The 20,211-nt window shown below is 36.0% G+C and overlaps 3 protein-coding genes across 4 annotated transcripts; 1 reads left to right on the top strand and 2 right to left on the bottom strand.

Annotated features, from left to right (window-relative positions):
• Positions 1-450: 450 nt before the first annotated feature.
• Positions 451-1,895, bottom strand: Polr2F (RNA polymerase II subunit RpII18). The gene is made up of 2 exons (XM_034980178.2): positions 1,556-1,895; positions 451-850 (listed from the first exon to the last, which is right to left on the bottom strand). Exons 1-2 carry the CDS (start codon positions 1,767-1,769, stop codon positions 663-665), a joined length of 402 nt encoding a protein of 133 aa, XP_034836069.1. The 5' UTR covers positions 1,770-1,895; the 3' UTR covers positions 451-662.
• Positions 1,896-2,445: 550 nt separating this feature from the next.
• RpS27 (ribosomal protein S27) lies at positions 2,446-5,222 on the top strand. The gene is made up of 3 exons (XM_034980180.2): positions 2,446-2,566; positions 2,901-3,120; positions 5,054-5,222. Exons 1-3 carry the CDS (start codon positions 2,561-2,563, stop codon positions 5,080-5,082), a joined length of 255 nt encoding a protein of 84 aa, XP_034836071.1. The 5' UTR covers positions 2,446-2,560; the 3' UTR covers positions 5,083-5,222.
• Positions 5,223-6,474: 1,252 nt separating this feature from the next.
• Positions 6,475-16,403, bottom strand: Rfk (Riboflavin kinase). 2 transcript variants are annotated; one of them, XM_069505670.1, is made up of 4 exons: positions 16,277-16,403; positions 16,005-16,162; positions 7,566-7,717; positions 6,475-6,928 (listed from the first exon to the last, which is right to left on the bottom strand). In XM_069505670.1, exons 2-4 carry the CDS (start codon positions 16,090-16,092, stop codon positions 6,719-6,721), a joined length of 450 nt encoding a protein of 149 aa, XP_069361771.1. In that variant the 5' UTR covers positions 16,093-16,162; positions 16,277-16,403; the 3' UTR covers positions 6,475-6,718. The 2 variants fall into 2 exon arrangements, with proteins under 2 accessions (XP_069361771.1, XP_034836066.1); XM_034980175.2 differs by having other exon boundaries at positions 16,005-16,317.
• Positions 16,404-20,211: the final 3,808 nt, after the last annotated feature.

Raw genomic sequence — 20,211 nt, 5'->3', positions numbered from 1 at the left:
TTACTTAATATAACAAAATATGGGAAAGTGTCTGTCCTTTTCACGGCCTGTCCGTTTAATCGATTTGGACGAAACGTACAGAGATAGCATGCATCCCAGGTGAGAACATAGGCTTTTTGACCCAGAAAATCAGAGTTCCAATGAGATTATTAAAACACTAAATGCACGCCGACGAAGTCCTGGGCATCATCTATTTGGTCTGAGATAGCTTGCATAAATCCAGACGAAGTTGAGGCCATCATCTAGCTAAGTAACACAAAGAATGACAGATAAGTAGGAAAAATGACAGAAAATATTTGATTGGATTTGGCTTTGATTTTCCGGGATAAGTAGCCTATGCCACTCTCAACCATGCAAAAATCGCGTCGATCTGTTGCTTGGTTGCAACCTGTTTGAAGGACACACAAACAACTAATTTCTATACATTATAGAAGGATTTAATAAAATCAATTTTAATTTAAAAATATTTATTTTTATACTTTTCCTTATTCTTAAATACTATAATATTGCCAAAAATAATTAACTGAAGAATTGTATTTGACAGTTTTTGAATTGTCTGTCAAAATGTCAAACTTATTCATTAGTTAAAAATTATTTAGCGATTGAAAAATCAACCCACCTTACATGTAATATCTTAAACATACACTATGAATATTTTATTCCTAATGATCAATTATAATTAATTCATCTATGCTCCAGTCTTCATACGAGTGATCTGGAAGGTATCTTCGTATGATGATGGGGATTTTCCTTTGTTTTAGTTCCTTCATGGCAATTTGTAGGGGGTCGGTTTCGCCTTCTAGTTCCACCATCACAGGTGCACACATAGCTATTTGTAATGCTCTTGTACCTGGAACAAGATATTACAAATATTTTTCTTTGATGCCCACCACTTAGTTTCTTTGGATTTAGTTTTTAAAAAATCCTGTGGGAACTATTTAATTTAAATAATATTGATTTCATTAAAAAGTAGCTCTTGTCACTTTTTAGGTTTTAACTATAGCCATGCCAAAAATCATGTTGATCCAATGCCCTGTTGCGATGTCATTGAAGGACAAACTAACACATTTTCACATTTATAATATGACTGATATCCATCATATTCCCCTCGTCAACATGACTTATATTCCCCTCTCCATCTAAGCATAAAACTTCTGCTAGTTGGTTTAATAAAAGTGCAACAGGTACCTATAGGAAGGCTATTGTAACTTCTATAATATATTGAATGGATGCTCCACATGCTTAAATACAGTGGAATATCAGACCAATGATCAGCTTCTTAGCCATACTTTCTAGATACCTCAGTGACCTGCTGGGCCTTAAGAATAACCTTGGGTGGCTGGAGTGATTCAAAAGGGAACAGCACCTAGTTAGTGGTGGTCTTAGAATGTAGTCTGCATAATATATACAGTAATACAGACAACTCAGTACAAATTACTCTGCAGCTATACAGAGTAATAGGTACCATGATTTAATGAACCTAATCCCAATCTTAGAGTTCGGCTGGTTTACCAAACACAAAACCCAAATTTTGGCATAAAATTTAAACACTAACCTAAAACTCTAGCCCTTTCATATTTAGTCATATATCGAGTGGTAATCCGCTTCGACTTCTCCACTCCGCCTCCAGCCTGCCCCGGCGCCAGACACTGCACGTTGTAACCCGGTTCTTCCTCTTGTTCTTCCGTCTCTTCGATATTATTGTCTTCCTCAACAATGTCGTCGTAATCTGCCCCACCGTCCTCTCCATCATATTCTTCATCAGCCATTATTTAGGTAAACGAACGAGGATTCTCTAATAACTATTTAATTTGTAAATATAAAAATTAATGCGATTCAAAATCAAAAATAAATTGAAACCTTAAAAACATGAATTTTTGAGTCTGTGCTGTCAATGTCATCATATTCATGAACCATAGATATAAAATGAACTTTATAATGCTACATTCATTTTAAGAGACAATTGTTTATGTAATTTTTTACAAATGCTATAATTTGTGTTGTTTCTATTTATCTTCCCTGTGTTTGTCCGTCTCTGTAACTAACATTTTATTTAATATATTATTTTACTTACAATAATTTAACCCTTACAGTAAAGTCTACACTCTACAGTAACAGTTAGATTTTAACTGCTGATTGATTACCTTCAACCTTCAAGCTACTTGAGACTGGCAAAGGGCAAAGTGCATTGTGCTGGTGTGGCACTGACAAAAGCCATGTAATATAAGAAGAATAATGTATTGTATTCTCCAGAGTCCAGAGTTACCCAAAATTGTATGGTATTGTATAATAATTATCTTAGTACAAAAGTCCAATAACTCACAGGCTAGCCCATCCTGAAGGTACCACATAAAACTTTTTTAACATCCTAAAAAGTTAAAAACCCCTGCTACCCATTATCAATGTTACCCGTTTCTAGTACACATGTAATATTTCCCATGTTATCCCAGATGCATGTTAAAATGAACGTAGCATTGGCTTCTGCTATTTATGGAACTGTTGTCCTGTCTTTGGCCCATAAATAGTCTTCCTTTTCCGGTTCTGCATCGAAGCTGAAACCATGCCGGTGTGTATTATTAAAAATTTCGTCTTTAAGATCCTCTCCAGTGACAAAATTCAGTGATGAATGTGTATATAAGTAAATAAGCAGTTCTTCGGTATCGTGCGAATAATCTCCGAAAACTATGATTGCGTACAATTCAAGATAAACACATGGCACTATTTGACGTTTATTATTTGACACAAATGTTAAACTTTGTAGAAAATAAATTCAATAAACATGTGTTTGTTGATTGCTACACCCAGACTTGATTTCCTATCGAAATGCGGATTGTTCCCGAGATGAAACATTAACTGTGTCGGTGAAAGCATGAATCTAACCTAAACGTGTTGTGTTTCAGCTCGCAATTGACTTATTGCACCCTTCGCCCGCGTCCGAAAGGAGGAAGCACAAGCTCAAGAGGCTAGTGCCACATCCAAACTCTTATTTCATGGACGTAAAATGCCCAGGCTGTTATAAAATCACAACCGTATTCAGTCACGCGCAAAGAGTAGTCGTATGTGCAGGATGCTCGACGATTCTTTGCCAACCCACTGGTGGTCGCGCCAGATTAACTGAAGGTAAGCCAATTACAAGCATGTACAGCTTTATTTAAATATACAGAATAGCTATTCTGAACCAAAATCGTGTTCCATAAGCTGTCAAGTCAAATCCTGGCCACTAATTATAAGTAACTGGTATAATTCCCACTAAAAACTTATGTTTTGTCCAATGCCAATGCATGAGTTTGTGGCATTTAAACAAGTTTTTGTATTCGAGCAATATTATAACAAACCTGGGCCTATTTATTAACCTAAATGTGAAAATGTCTGTTACATTTTCCTGAACCAGTTTTGATGGAGTATTTTGAACTAATATTTAGTACTATTATTTGGAGCACAAGTTCATACGTAACAAACAAAAAAGTGTGTCTAGCTTTCTGTCTGTTACCTTTTCACAGTTCAAGTGCACTGCTCTTGATAAAATTTGGCACAGAGAACTCTTTGGAGACTGACAACTTTTGTATTGTATAAAAAACAAACACTTGCTATGGGATTTTAACAAGTTGTTATTTAATCCTTGCAGTTGCAGGAATCGGCTAATAATTAATAATCAGATTTAAGTAAACCTGTTTATATGGTTTACATATTGTCTAGGTGGCACATAATGCAGTATTCATGTTACAAATCATTATTAAAATATTTTTAAATGAAGTATTTGTTGCACAATTTTATGAAAGTGATATTTCATAATGTTACTTATTGTCAAAAACTTGCATTGCACAATAATAATTCATTTATAAGATTGTGCACTCATTCGAAATATAATATTATGAATTTTTTTTAATTTTTACTTTTTCTAAAAAATGGCTAACTGAAAAGATCCAAACTGATGTCTTTCAAAAAGAGTCATTGTTTTTAGGGTTGTATGTAGCAAACTTATAATTTTTTCCTAATTCCCATTTATTTGACTATAACTAATTGGCAGAGTAGTAGTAATCTTCTATAATATAATAAAAATGAATCACTAAATGTGTTGCTCGTCGCAAATCTCGAGAACCGCTGAACTGATTTCACTAATTCTTTTTTTATAATATTTCTTGAAGTACGAGGATGGTTCTTACGGAGAGAAAAATTTTAAAAATTTGAATCAACTGTTAGGCGGAACGAAGTTTGCCAGGGCAGCTAGTTATGTATACAAGAGTTAATATAGTTCTATAACAATATTTTTGGGGTCTGTGCCAATGAGGTGCCATTGTGGAGTCTCAAAAAAATATGAATTACCTACTTATAGATGATAGCTAATAAACTAAGTGGCACCAGCCCCAAAAAATATTATTTTAAAACTATTTAGCTCTTGTATAATATATTTGGATATAAATTAAATTATTTTTTAATTTGTAGGGTACAAACACAGTTAGGTAGTGGGTTTTTAATTTTTTTGTAATTTATTTTAAGTTCCAGGCCAGATAATAATAAGGGACATGTTGCCAGTTCAGTTTCTAATATTGCTTGCCTAGTTATACTTATCCCAGAATATTGTATTCCAAGAATTGAATAAAATCCTCACCAAATAATAGATGATTCTGAATAATAATATAAATTATTATATTTGGTATAATTTGAATCAATATTTTTGGTAGCTGAGATAAACTATGAGAGCTGGTGCTCGATTGCGGTAGAATGACACCTACAATGTCATGATCGCAATCACATCTGATTGGTTCACGCTCGCTCACTATTGGTTAAACAATATTTTTTTGTTGCAACAAGAATACCATAAATTCAGCCAATCTCAACAATTGATATTGTAATAATGATTGATGCAGGTTTTACGAAATCGACCTACAGGGCTGCGCAAGTACATTACTAGCGACAGACAGCAATGAAAAATATATCAGTGACCTAAAATAATGTTATTGCAACATGACTAAATTCTCAGCCACAAATTTTTGAATTCTTATTCCTACTGTAAGTAAGCAAGTTATTTTAATGATGGTTGTTTTTGTTGCAGGATGTTCATTTAGAAGAAAACAACACTAAGATTACCTGGAGAGAGCCCTAATTTAAGATTTGCATTTTATTTCCAATTGTATCAATATGAATGAGTGATATTTTATTATTCATTGGATTTGTTAAAGCATTACAAATAAAGGCTTTTTCAAAGGGTAATTTTACCTACAGTTTTGGCCTTTTTATTTGAACCTCATATTACTGTAAGGTATGTCCACTGGCAATGGACCTTGCTTGGAATGTTACTTGGATTTCTGCAAGATAAAATAAGTAGGTACTTACTGAAATTAACTTGCTGTAGTTACACATCAATGCAAGTGACTTTCCAAAGCTGATTCCAGCAAGTTTTATAGCCAGTGAATACTCCTTTAGGTTGAAATCCTGCCAATTGGCACATTATAAGGAGAGATCTGGTACTATTTCATACTGCTATGGTACCTGGTACATCTGGTACTATAGGCCCTGGAATTACTGGGCCGTCTCTGCTCTCTCCTTTACCGCACGATCGCTCTCTAGACGGCTCCGTCGAATATCTGTAGGTAATAACTAATAACATACTTTCCTTGTGCTTTCCTTAGTCTGTGCCCTACCTACTCCTAGTACAAACTAAAAGCGCAGGCCACACTAGGAGCGAAGCGAAACGAATCTAAGTTTGTTTTGCTTCGCTCATGTGGCTAGCCACGTCTTTTCATGCATCAGTTCTACAGAGCTTCTTAGTTTACTAAGCCAGCTACTTTTCCTTAGTAAGCAAACGAACTTAGTGTGTGGCCAGTGCTTTACGTGGCTTTACTTTCGAGGAAAAAAAAATCGGAAATGTTAGTGACAAATTCTGCTGTACACAATCACTAAACTAAATAGGCAGGTCTCAAAATCTTTTTCTGCAGTGAGCATTATTCTTAAAGGGCATTTAGACCTGTCATTTAGTTTAGACATTGTGTGCAACAGAATTAACACGTCTTAGTCCTGTTATACGTATAGTACGCGACAAGTCGAGATGGCAATCGGGATATGAGGCGAGACGCCCCGCACAACCCGCATGTCGCTCGCGTCTCACCGGATTAGCGCGGGGGCTGTGCGGGGCGTCCCCACCCCGATTGCCATCTGAAACCAGTCGCGTACAGTAGTACACTGCGACAAGGCTATCTTGGCGCGTGGAGAAAATCGGAACTAACGTTGCCGTCAAGTGTCCCCTCTGTTCTTGTTTGAATATTCTAAGCCTTTGTTCTCCAACAGCGCCCCCCTGTTAATGTCATTGAAGTGCCAAGAGATCCTTGTCGCACTGTACACATACTGTAACTCATTGTAAAGTAGTCTATTAGATCAAGATTAGATCCTTCAAAGAATATGCATAATTTTTTTTATTTATTCACATTTTTTTGGTACAATATAAAAATATCACAATATGGAATTAAGCACAGCAACTTCATTAAACAATTTATGTTCACAATTATCATCATACCTATACATTTTTCATTTATATAATTTACATAATGTAAATATACTCAATCATAATTCACATAACATTTATATAAAAAGAAAATATTATCATAATCATATAACTATTTTATAGTGTCCGCTTGAATTAAAATTCAAGCAGGTCAATCATAACAAACACTTAAACATTAAGTAACCAAAAACCAAAATTGTCCTAGCTCTAACCAATTCATCATTGATCGGCAAAGAAGTCATGTGTTTTTAATTTAATTGCCTCTGCAACCTCTAACAATTCGTCTGCATTTTGAATGTCTTTTTTGATTGTCTGTATCAAACTATCAACAGAACTAAAATTCATCTCTGGTCTCAAGTATCCAACTATACATATTTTCAAATTAGATCCATAGAAATCCTTTTCAAAGTCGTGCATCACGTGAGTTTCCTGAAATGTAAGATTTGGTAGGATCAGCAAAAAATTTCAGTTCCAATCAATGAGTTTGGAATCCTCGGAGATAAGAGTGCAAAATTATAATAACTTGGAAAAAATATAAGCTCCAATCGAAATTAATAGCAAGTTTTATTGTTTATTTAAATTTCGAAAAAATAAATATTTCAGGTGAAATGTGTCTGTGAGTCAAAATCCGTCTCGAGTAGTCTTCTCTTAAATGAGGCTCGGTATGTCGAGCAAAAATAAATGTGTAGCTGGACTTGAAACAAACTGTTATGACCGAGAGAAAAAATCACAATTTTAGTTTTTTTTGGTTCACGGTAGCTGTGATAGCCTAGTGGTTAGGACGTCCGCCTCCTAATCGGAGGTCGGGGGTTTGATCCCGGACACGCACCTCTAACTTTTCGGTGCTATGTCAGTAATTAAATATCCCTTGATTTAACAGTGAAGGAAAACATCGTGAGGAAATCTGCAATGCCTGAGAGTTCTTCATAATGTCCTCAAGGGTGTGTGAAGTCAGCATCAATCTGACTCGTTTTCAGTGTCTTAAGTCTGAGCAAAGTGCGCTCTATAGATTGCAGTCTTAGAAATAGTCTTGTAGAATAGGTAAGATTTAGAATAGCTAACATACCACAGACAATTCCTTATTTTGATAGAAAGGACACCAGCCGATGTTCGCAACCATCTTGTAGACGGGATGTGAATTAACTTTGGCCCATCCATAGTACACGCCAGGCTTCAAATCTTGTGGTAATGACTGTGCCACTTCCCGCGAGTAGTTCGCTGTAACAAGAAATTATCGACCTTTAGAAAGTGATAGCGGATTTGTAACTTTGTGTCATGTGAGTTACGTAAGCGGCAACCAGAAGGATTTTTGAAGGAAACGAAGATAGGCTTTTACTAAATTTATATTCTTAAATCTTTACATTTTAACTTAACCTAACGTCTGCACTCTGCACCGAGGTTAGATGCAGAGTTTTACATGGTGACGACCTAAATCTAATCTAATCTAACCTAACTAAGAGACTGCGTCGAGGTGTGACGACAGACTGCCCTTCTTCACATCTCTCACTTGGTTTAAATACCTTAATGTTAAAATATAGCTAAATCCCAATTCGTTGCGGAGTCACGTATGGCAATGAGGTAGTTTCTTGCTGACCGAGCGCTGGACTTATGACCTAGTGACTTAGCCTTCAAAGATGGTTTGCAGCGTAAGTGATTTGAACTAGGTTATCGTTAGGATATGTAACACCTCCGCCCTCAGAGAGGCAACAATGGTTCGAATGTTGCCGAGACGTCGCATTCCTTATCCTCTTGAGATTGCTAGGTATTTGAAGTGGAAGCTATCTGCTGCTGTGAGATGGCTGCTATCCCGTTCGTGAAAATCAAGCATTTGTAATGGCCTGGACAAATCGTTGTCAGATTTCTTGTGGCATCCATCGGAAATGGCGATATGCTTTTCAAACTAGAAGTGTAGCCTTCTATTGTATTCGAGATCCTTTTCCAAAAGTGCTTCTGCTTGAATTGACAGGATTTCCTCAGGTTTGGTGAACTTGATGATGATGGGTGGCCGAATTCTCGAGGAAATTCCAGATTTGTGCTTCGGACATTCTGTCTCTATGGTAGGTACATGAATAGTGTCTCGATAGTTGCAAGGAAAGGTTAGGATGGACCTACCTACTAGTAAAACCTACGAAAATAGGGCTTTACTAATATTATAGGTAATTTGAATTTTCTTTGTCTAACGATATTATTTCGAGTTTGGAATTAGGTAACAGCAGTATAAGACTGTAGGACATGACAACGCAATTAATTGAAATGAATTATTGATCTTGAATTTATTATCGATTCACAAGCGGAATCTATATACCTATAGTCAGCAAAACCGCGGCTGTAATTTGAATCTACTTATTATAATTTATAATAAATAGTAATTTATTATAAACGTTGTTCGATATGAGACTAACCTACATTTTAAAGTGCTTATCTGACGAAATTACATCGCGGATATCGAATCGAAATATTCTTTATTATTTCTACGTAAATCTCACGTGGCGGCTGTACCTAAAGAAATTCAGGATGCCAAAACTTTTACGCTCTAAGGTGGTAATCTAGATAGATTACCCTAAAAGTCTAAAATTGGATTTCTATTTTTCGGCGGTTCTTAAACAATGTAAGATTCCGAAACCTATAAACTAACTATGGGGTGGTAACCAAGATTGATTGCCCTAAACCTAAATAAGGACTTCTATTTTACTAACAATTTTTCTGTGGGCCTAAGGCAATTTAGGCTACCGAAAGAAAGGATAATATTCTAGATAAGTATTAAATTATGATTAGGTGTAGGAAAATGGAAACAGGGAAGCAACACGAGAACAATTCAAGTGTACTTACATGTAATCCTTCCTGTAGGTACTATCTTGTCTCCTCTGTTGTATCGATTTTTGGATACTCCTTTTGGTCTTGCCGCAGGTCCGTAGATTCCGCATCCTCGTCCTCAGTTCCCTAGCTACCCTACGTAGTTACGGGGCCCGAACAACAAGGATCCTACCGACTGCGCCAGTTACGTAAGCGGCAACCAGAAGGATTTTTGAAGGAAACGAAGATAGGCTTTTACTAAATTTATATTCTTAAATCTTTACATTTTAACTTAACCTAACGTCTGCACTCTGCACCGAGGTTAGATGCAGAGTTTTACATGGTGACGACCTAAATCTAATCTAATCTAACCTAACTAAGAGACTGCGTCGAGGTGTGACGACAGACTGCCCTTCTTCACATCTCTCACTTGGTTTAAATACCTTAATGTTAAAATATAGCTAAATCCCAATTCGTTGCGGAGTCACGTATGGCAATGAGGTAGTTTCTTGCTGACCGAGCGCTGGACTTATGACCTAGTGACTTAGCCTTCAAAGATGGTTTGCAGCGTAAGTGATTTGAACTAGGTTATCGTTAGGATATGTAACATGTGTGTGTTGTGTGTGTGTGTGTGTTTGTGTCGTTGAGACCGGCAAAACGTCATATAGGTATAAGTGACAGAGACAGCGCTCTATAAAGCCGAAAAGTTAAGAGCCTCATAGCTCAACGGTTAAGGGAGCGGATTGAAAACCGAAAAGTCACCGGTTCAAATCCCACCCGTTGCACTATTGTCGTACCTACTCCTAGCACAAGCTTTACGCTTAATTGGAGTGGAAAGGGGAAGATTAGTCAGCAATTAACTTGGCTAATATTCTTTTTAAAAAAAAATCATTCTAAAAGCCGACGTACATTATCTTCGGCCGCGTACTGTACCTATACCACAGTATTAAGAGTGACAACAGTCCGACGCCTTTGAGCTCGTGGTAAATGACTACCACGGTCCACGACAGCTCTTCAACATAGGGCCCTTACTACATAGGCCAGTTCGGGTCGCTCCTTCGTCCCGCACACCGCACAATTGCTGTCGATAGCGCCACGACAGCTAGTATCGACACTTATTTGTTTGTAGTAGCACTTGCTGATATTTAGTAGGTAGGTATAGTACGCGACAGGTCAAGAATCGAGATAGGAATCGGGGAGGGAACGCCCCGCACACCCTGCACAGCCCCCGCGCTAACCCGGTGCGGGCAAGGGCGGGTGACGTGCGGGTGTGCGTGGCGTCCCCGCGCCTCATACCCCGATTGCCATCTCAACCTGTAGCGGACTATACATTAGATGGGACGGGAAAGCAGATTTAAGCGTGGACGCATTCGCAAACAACAAAGAACAGTGATATAAATACGCATAAAAAAGTATAGATCATAATAAATTCCAATGGCAGAACTGATGAGTTGGATCAGAACGGGAAAATAGTAGGTCGACGGAGATAACAAAGTAAATGAGTATCAATAGCTTCATTAATACAGTGGACCTACAAGTACTACTTGTGCCTCTAAATGGAGTCAATTGAAACATGCATTACAGTAGGTACGCGGCAAAAAGTAATCGACACATCGATATTTAGAAGGAGATAGCAGATTTGTAGAGCGTTGTCCTTGTCATTGAGGAGATCGAAAAAGCGTGATATAGGTATGAGGGACCGAGACAACGCTCTAAGTACAAAGCCGAAATGTCATTCTGAGGCCGATGTACATTATTTCTGCCGCGTATAGTAAGCAGTTCGACATGATACCTACGTAATGTTTGACCAGCTGCGTATACCAGATGATTTACCTCAAGTATTGCGAATCACTAAGCCAATCTATTTTTTATAACTATAACTGGACTATATTTTGAGTTTCTTGCTGGTTCTTCTCGGTAGCAAAGTCATTCCGAACCAGTGGTAGATGCTGTTGACGATTCAAAATTACTTGTAAAAGTTTAATTGAATAAAAAATGTTTTTATTTTATTTAATTATTTTATCGGAGGAAGTAATACCTATTGCCGATATAGATGTAGCTCGAAATGGTATTTTTAAAAATTTTGTTTGACTGTCTGTGTACACTTCACGCTGAAATTACAGAACAGATTTAGATACCTACTTGTAGCTAGTAGTCCGGGTCAACATTTAGGATAGTTTTTATCCCGAAAAACAAGTTCGTCCGGGACAGCGAATGATAGCCTAAAATATAATAATCGTGGGTCATGAGATGAGTGACCTAGCGCAGTGGTGAGATTCGTCCGCTTAGTTAATTGCCTGAGAAAGTATGCGTTTCCAGGTTCGATTACGGATAAGCACTTTGAATGATATTTATTTAGAGTTTTGATCTGTGATTAATTAGCACAGTAGTTAAGTACTAGTTACTCTATAATTCATGCTTTTAAGCTATTTAGCGTTGTAATAGTACTGACTCTAGTCTCTACTGTATAGGTACCTCCTTGCACCACTCGCGGTGCGAAAGGGCGATTGACGAACAAGTTGCGCGATCACACAAACACAATCATCGTCGCGCGTCACTTACACCAAATTACTGTACCTAGGACCTAGGTAGGTATATCAGTACCCTTATTATAAATGCGAAAGTGTGTTTGTTTGTTGGTTTGTCCTTTAATCACGTCGCAATGGTGGAACGGAGTGATTTTTTGCATGGGTGTAGATAAAGACCTGGAGAGTGACATAGGCACACCGCACGACATAGGGTACCTACTATTTATCCCGGAAAATAAAAAAAACCCATGGGATTTTTAAAAAACCTAATTCCAAGCGGACGAAGTCGCGGGCATCAGCTAGTTATGGTATAAATGATAATGCTTGAATTGGTAGGTAGGTATGTGCAATGTGCAATCATTTTGTATTTCTTTATGAATAGGATTTTACCATATCAATCCATACTAATATTATATGCATAATACTAATATTATAAATGCGGAAGTGTGTCTGTCTGTCTGCTAGCTTTTCATCCCGGAAAATTGATGAGTTCCCACGGGATTTTTAAAAACCTAAATCCACGCGTACGAAGTCGCGGGCATCAGCTAGTTATTAATATTATGATCATTTGTTATATTGCTTGTAAATCTAACAGATTATAACTAATGATAAAAATAATCATTAGCCATATTATTTTATCTTTTTTATAACCTAAGCGAATCTACAATGTAGGTACATACCAACATAGCCTTTTTATAGTTCCATCAATCATCATCGTCGCCATCGCCGGTACACTATTGAGGACGGGTCTTCTCTCAGAACAAGAAGGGTTTACCTATGCCATATTCCACGACGCGCTGGCCTAATGCGGATTGGCAAACACAAGGTGTCCGCATTAGGCATCCGCAACACTATTTTTTTATGTGACGTAACCACAAATTCACGGTTTTCGGATTTTTCCTTTATTTGATTTTTTTTTGTGTAAAGTACTTGGAAGTACCCTATAGGTTTTCTTGACAGATAGACAGTAAGTAGTCTTTTCACCTAAACATCGTGAGGAAACCTGCATGCCTGAGAGTTCTCCATAATGTTCTCAAAGGTGTGTAAAGTCTACCAATCCGCACATGGCCCGCGTGGTAGACTATTGCCAAAACCCTTCTCACTATGAGAGGAGACCCGTGCTCTGTAGTGAGCCGGCGATGGGTTGATCACGATGATGATGATACCTATCAACTACTTATTCCCTTATCTCCTAGATTTGTACTTAATAGACTTTTGAAACAATTTTCTAAGTATACACTGATAGCAATAATTTTGAAACAATGATAGAACATTCTGATAAGCAACAAATGGATTTATAATGATAACTTAAAATACCTAATCTGTGCCTGCTACATATGGAAAATTCTATTTTACAGTTCTGACAATATTATACTTTTCCTACAAGCACGCCTTAGCTTGAGTTTGAGAGCCTGTGAACCACACACGATCCGCCGCCTTCCTCATCCACCCACTTCCCGCTACCTTAGTCGAGAATAGCAGGGCGATCGGGAACTGGGGGCCTTTGTGTGTTGGCGGTGTTCATTGGGAGTATTGTCCATACTGACCACGCTGGGCAGGCGGATTGGTCAGCGCAGGGCTAGGCTTTTCGCTAAAGCCTAGCGATTTGGAATGGTTATGCCGATATTCTTCGCTCGTCATATCCTCCTTCGCTAATTGGCAGGGGGCACCACGTGCAGTTGCAGGTTGACAATTGGGGCGCTAAGATGTAGATGCGCCCCCTTACCCCCCACCATACTTTGCTTGGCTACATTATTTTACATGATGCAAAATCTCAAGTTTCTAGACCTAGAAGTTTAAGCTGTACATTGATATGTCAGTCAGTCATGGATTAAGTACTTATAACGTATAATGGGGCTAATTCCGTTGTACACAATCTCTAAACTAAACTAAAATGAAACGTCTAAATCTATCGTTATCCCTTTTATAATGACACTCGCAGAAAAGGATAGCACTAGATTTAAAACTGTCAATTTAGTTTAGTTTAGAGATTGTGTTCAACAGAATCGGCCACAATATGTGGTATATTCTTCACTTACAATCAAGTATACATTTTTATACAAATTATGTACTTATGAGCCAGACACATTGTACTAACATGAAATTGTTAATATTTACTCAAATAATATGTAACACCTTTTAGCTGGTTTGCACAGATGATTGGTGATTTTAGTTGAAAAGCTAACTGAAGGTTACTAAATCCATACAAATATATATGCGAAAGTGTGTGTGTCTGTCTGTCTGCTAGCTTTTCACGGCCCATCCGTTTAACCGATTTTGATGAAATTTGTTACAAAGATAGCCAGCATCCTGGGGAAAGACACAGGCTACTTTTCCTAGGCTCCAGGCTAAGATTCCGAAAAATTAAAGAGTTCCCACAGGATTTTTTAAAAAACCTAAATCCACGCGGATGAAGTCGCGGACATCATCTAGTTATATATAACTGCAATAATGTTTGACTAATCGAAATAATTTTGATATCTTGTTTGATATAATAACTATGTGAACATTAAGTAATACTAATGTAGGACTAGTTGTTACCATAAAATCTATCTATATAATGCTTGAGTAAATATGGCCTTACTTACTTAGCATTATTGTAAATTTGTGAGATAAAACAAAGGAGATACCTACCTAGTAACTTGTCAGTATAAATGGAGAATATTTTATTGAGTACGAAAATCTGTGCTCAATGAAATAGTTCAGATTCATACTAAATTGTTTTTTTATATTTTAAGGATAATAAATAACTAATACCTATTAGTTTGTTTATCTTATCCACAATTTAATGGGTCAAAGAATACACTTTTTTACCTGCAGCACAGACTGAGTGTCACATCTAGTTGATGCCCGCGATTTTGCGTGGATTTAGGATTTTAAAAATGCTGTGGAAACTCTTGAATTTTCTGGGATAAAAATTGGCATAATACAGTCTCTGGAATGCAAGCTGTACTAAATTTCTACAAAATCGGCTGTGAAAAGGTAACAATAACAGGGACAGTCTTTGTTATTCCTTTTTGGTGTACAATAAAGACGTTTCATTCTTTTTTCATTAATCTATTATTTATTGAGTACTAGCTGATGCCCGCGACTTCGTACGCGTAGATTTAGATTTTTGAAAATCCCATGGGAACTCTTTGATTCCACTGGATAAAAAGTAGCCTATGTCACTCTCCAGGTCTTAAACTATACCCATGCAAAAAATCACATCTATCCGTAGCTCTGTTGCGACGTGATTGAAGGACAAACCAACAAACAAACACACTTTCGCATTTATAATAAGGGTACTGATATGAATAAAAGACAGAAATTGAGATACCTAGTACTGTAATCTATACTAATATTATAAAGAGATAAAGTTTGACCAATCTTGAAAAATCTTTCACCAGTAGAAAGCTACATTATTCCTGAGTGATATATATAAACTATATTTTATTTTTAAAAAAATTAGAGATCCTTATGAAAATTGTAATAAGCTACCTGTGCGAAGCTAGTTAAACACAAAGTAGGAATTCTATTTACTAAGGCTGAATTTGCAATAAATAGGAGAGTCTGTCTTATTACAAAAAAGCATTGTAAAATAATACAACAAACTTCTAAGTCTGAACTCTGAACTATTCAAAGAGTACATCATAATCATAATAATATATAAAATCGTAGTGATAACCTTAATGACTAAATTTGTACTTTAAAATAAGTACTTACTAGTCCATGCCTTCTTATCTATAAGGATTGTATTTGTAAGTCAAAAATAAATTGTGCAATTTCTATTTTCAACTAAAGATAAAGATAAATATTCAGTTTCATTTTAGTTTAGCAAGTTAATGTGATCCTGGGTATTCACCTCTAACTTTTCAATTATGTGCATTTTATGCAATTAAATAATATGATAAGTAGGTAACTATGCACTCGGTTTACCAGTGAAGTAAATCATCGTGAGGAAACCTGCATGCCAGAGATTCTCCTCGTGTTCTCAAAGGTGTGTAAAGTCTGCCAATCTACGCTTGGCCAGCGTGGTGCACTATGACCAAACTCTTCTCATTCTGAGAGGAAACAGATGCTCAGTAGTGAAGCCAGCAATGGGTTGATGATGATGATGATAATTGGCAAGTGTTTGTTTGCAAAAAATCATTGACATTCAGAGACTTTATTGGCTAAATAGTAAAAAAATTAAAAATCATTACCTGTGGGACAACCTAATTCCTTTGATCCTCTTCCAAAGCCTTTTACTACTTCACCTTTTAAAAATAAAGGCAAATACGACAAAGACATTATTTTCAGCAATATTTTCTATGAATTGGGTAGTCTTTTTCGTAAATTTTTTGTTAGCACTCCTGGCTGACTGAATATTATTTTATTATTAGTTTGATTTAGATAATTAGAAGTAGTACGAATTTTACACCAATACACATATAAATCTAAAAGCAAGACGACGAAATAATAAAAAATAATTTACCTATCATATCACAACAAACAGGTATACATATTAATCTATGCAACAAACCCACACAGGGAAAGTTACAAAAAAGAAAAGAATTGAAGTCACAAGATTGAAGTGATGTGAAGCAACTAGCAAGGAAGCATGCACAGACTACAGTGTATATAGGGAGATAGACTGGTAAGTCGGGCCGTCAAGGCGCCCACTTGAAAAGCGCCATCTAGGAGACGGGTTTGGTACTAAATACAGCCAATACCCAGTATATATACCTACCTATATACATACTTTATAGTTTTTTAAATTAGGTAGGAATGTGGTGTTTGATTTGCGGGAGTTTTGAATGGATAATGGTACTTATCTTGGCAATACTGATAATTACCAATATCACAATGGCATTTAACTCCCGCCAATCAAATTTAATTCAAAAATTAAACACAACTTATTATAAGTTATTTAAACTTTTTCAATTTTTTTTTTTTATAATAAATATCAGCATCACATTTAAGTGGATCTCTTGAATCAAAAAAGTGAATTTTTCCATTTAAAATAAAATTAATATCTTTGCACCAGTTATTTATAAAAAAAATGACAGTTTCCTTGGTCAAAAAATTAATAATTTTGTCTCTATGTGAGCTACATGATATAAAGTTAAAATTTATATTTGATAATAGTATTAATTTTACGTACTCTTGTATTTTATTTTTATTACTTCTGTTTTTCAAAATTTCAATTACGTGATTTTCGATCTCAGCGAAGCAATCAAAAATGTTTCTCGTCGGATAACATAGCCATCCTTTGTCATTGTATTCGCTAATTTTAATATGTTTATGAAAAGCCTCCAGTTCCTTACTTTTAAACACTTCAATGCATTCAGGACAACTTTTGAAAACTTTTTTTTGCACTTTTGTCACAAGCCATCCACTGCAATATGCTACTGCCGCACACCTCTCTACATCTGTCGGAGATTTGCCTTCAATTAGTTTATTTGTATTTATATTTTCAATGTTCAAATCATTAAAATCTATTTCTATATTTTCTGTGTTTTCTTCGTTACTCTTTTCGCTACTTTTTATAAGATTTTTTAAATTGTTTAGGCAAAAGTCCCCATCTTTTTCACAATTTGCCCCGACAGAATGAGGAGATGTTAAATTATTTACCATTAACGTCTTATATGCTGCTTGAAACCCATATGCATTTGGCATATTGTTTGAATGGCCCTGTGCTCTTATTGCACCAAAAAAGTTTTCCAAGGGGTCCTGATTGAAATGTCGTAACAAAAGTGAAGTTACATTGAGGGACTTTAAATGATTGATTAATAACTGGAACCCTTCAATTGTTTTTATCCAGCTCGAAATTGATGGAACAGAGGCTTTTCTCCCATCCTTTGTAACAAAGACCATGGACTTCAATACTGGCAAACTTTTTCTCCATAACTGGTGATGAGGAGATTTGGGAGTTACAGCAGTTCTATAAATTTTACCGTTTCTTATTTTGCTGTAACTCCCATTTACAGAATCAAATAATTCGTCCATCAATATTAACAAATCGGCCGTGTCTTTATTTTCAGCTGGAAGTTGCCCACAATCTAAAAAGAAAAAAAGGACATGTTAAATACTCATAAAATAAATTATAATAAGTAAAAATTAAAATATTCTATTCTACTAATTAATAAGAATGGAACACAATACACAAATAAGCTGGATAGCCTAGTGGTTATGACGTCGTCTCCTACTCTGTAGTGACCCGGCGGTGGAGTGATCATGATGATCATGATGAAGTAGAAAACCTTGCATAAAGAGTAAAATCCACCAACTTTGACAATGGTAAAGAGAGCAATGTACATCAGTATACAAATCAAGTAGGTACCTGCCATATATCCAAGAGCAACGCCGACTGTCCGACTGAATACCTGAGTGCAGTGTTTCACTTTCATTTTAGGTATTAGTTTGGGCACAACATGTTGCGCCGTTAATTTAGGCACCAAGCGGACACCTTTATAGCCTGGCTGCCTGTGGTACATTTCTTCTAAATGCTGCCATTTTGCAACTTTTTGCTTCCCATCTTGGGTAAACATTAAATTTTTGTTCAACAAATTATTTCTTATACCCTTCATCAGATGGGGTGCATCAAATAAAGGAAAAATCTTTTTTTTATTTAATTCAAAAAACCCACCAGTCCATTCTTTGTTGTCTCTTTTATCTCTTCACTCATATTTTTCATCAAAAGCTCAAATGCTTCGGTCTTTTTAAGTTTAATAGCAGCCTTCTTCTTAAAGTAGTCTTTCTGTATTCGACATTTTTTTAATTGATGTCTCATATTTGAAATTTCTTTGCAGAGTTCCTTCTCTTGTTTGGTGAGAACCCACTTCTTAGCTGAAAGTAAAATGACATCAAATATTAAAAATTGCTGTTCATTAAGTACCATCATGATTAATCATGGTTCGTCATTCAGTGCAATCGTATAACAGCCTAGTAGCTATGACTTTTCGACAGGTTGGGGGTGCAATCAATTCTAACTTTGCAGAGTTATGTGCATTTTAAGAAATTAAATATCACTTGCTTTAATGGTGAACGAAAAAATATCTTAAGGAAACCTGCATGGCAGACGATGGCCTAAACTCATCTCACTCTTAGAGGAGACCTATGCTCAGTAATAAGCTGGCAATGAGTTGATCATGACTAAAGATATTATCAATGAGCAATAAATTCTTAGGGTTATCAAAATAGAGCCTTTTTACTGTTATTCTGCTGCTAGTCTTTCTGACCGTGTATAATATTGTTGTCTTGAAGTCATATTATACAGAGTTATTTAGACAACCTGGCATTTTTGGGGCAGAAAAAATATTGATCCCAACTTGATATGCCTGAGACTTTGTCCACATGAATTTGTTTTTAAAAGTGTCTGCTACAGACAGAGTATGAAGCATGGCATGATCACCACAGTAAGTTATAATATTTAACTAAGCCAAGTAAGTTATAAAAACTTTTTAGTTTAAAACTAAGGATTCTGATATACCTTTTAAATTGTCCTTTGAGTTTAACTTAATAGCAACTGCAGGTACTGCTTTACTTGATGTTGCAACAAGTCCTGCAAAATACCAAAAATAACACATGAGATAATAATACGATAATCTATACCAACCAATTTTAAAAAAATCTTTTACAAGTAGAAATCTACATTATTCCTGAGTAACATAAGCTATATTTTATTTTCAAAAAATTAGAGATCCACATGAAAACTATAATAAGCTACCCATGCGAAGGTAAGGTCACTAGTTAATACTAAAGCTACCAACAATGGAAATGAAAAAATGATGTTTGATTTGAAAGGTATCAAACTTTCACATCAGTAGTTCATTTAAGTTATACTACACTATTCTATTAGTATCTAATTAAATTGAAATGATATGATCATTTAAATCAAAAACACTATTTTTTTGCATTTCCTATTGTATGGCATATACATATCTGCCATGTTAAAAAATAAACTTAAAGGCGATTTAAAATTATAGGGTACTAGCTTATGCTTTCGACTTCGTCCGCATGGACTACACAAATTTCAAACCCCTATTTCACCCCCTTAGGGATTTAAATTTTCAAAAATCTTTTCTTAGCGGATGCCTACATCATAATAGCTATCTGCATGCCAAATTTCAGCCTGATCCGTCCAGTAGTTGGAGCTGTGCGTTGATAGATCAGTCAGTCAGTCAGTCAGTCACCTTTTCCTTTTATATATTTAGATTTAAGATTTATAATTACCTGGTGCCATTTCCATTTCATTAGAATTTGATATGAAACTGGAGCTAGTATGCGGTTCAGAAACAATTATTGCTTCAGCAGCAGCCATATTCTCTAAAATAAAAATATCAATATCAAAACCATAATAAAGTAAATACATTGAGATATGAATTATTCACATTAGAGAGTAAGACTTGTCCATGTTTCTACATAAAA

The sequence above is a fragment of the Maniola hyperantus genome, chromosome 21 (assembly GCF_902806685.2).
Source record: "Maniola hyperantus chromosome 21, iAphHyp1.2, whole genome shotgun sequence".
NCBI classification, from domain to species: Eukaryota; Metazoa; Arthropoda; class Insecta; order Lepidoptera; family Nymphalidae; genus Maniola; species Maniola hyperantus.
The sequence above is the reverse complement of the archived record's forward strand: the minus strand, read 5'-3'. Positions and strand labels throughout refer to the sequence as shown.

Coding starts and splice junctions, on each gene's coding strand:
- Polr2F (XM_034980178.2), bottom strand. CDS start 1,769: ATGGCTGATGAAGAATATGATGGAGAGGACGGTGGGGCAGATTACGAC. Junction 851..1,555: donor TGAAAGGGCTAGAGTTTTAG/GTTAGTGTTTAA, acceptor ATCTTGTTCCAG/GTACAAGAGCATTACAAATA.
- RpS27 (XM_034980180.2), top strand. Junction 3,121..5,053: donor TCGCGCCAGATTAACTGAAG/GTAAGCCAATTA, acceptor TTTTTGTTGCAG/GATGTTCATTTAGAAGAAAA.
- Rfk (XM_069505670.1), bottom strand. CDS start 16,092: ATGTCTTTGTCGTATTTGCCTTTATTTTTAAAAGGTGAAGTAGTAAAA. Junction 7,718..16,004: donor GGAATTAGGTTGTCCCACAG/GTAATGATTTTT, acceptor TTCTTGTTACAG/CGAACTACTCGCGGGAAGTG. Junction 6,929..7,565: donor AAAATAAGGAATTGTCTGTG/GTATGTTAGCTA, acceptor CTTACATTTCAG/GAAACTCACGTGATGCACGA.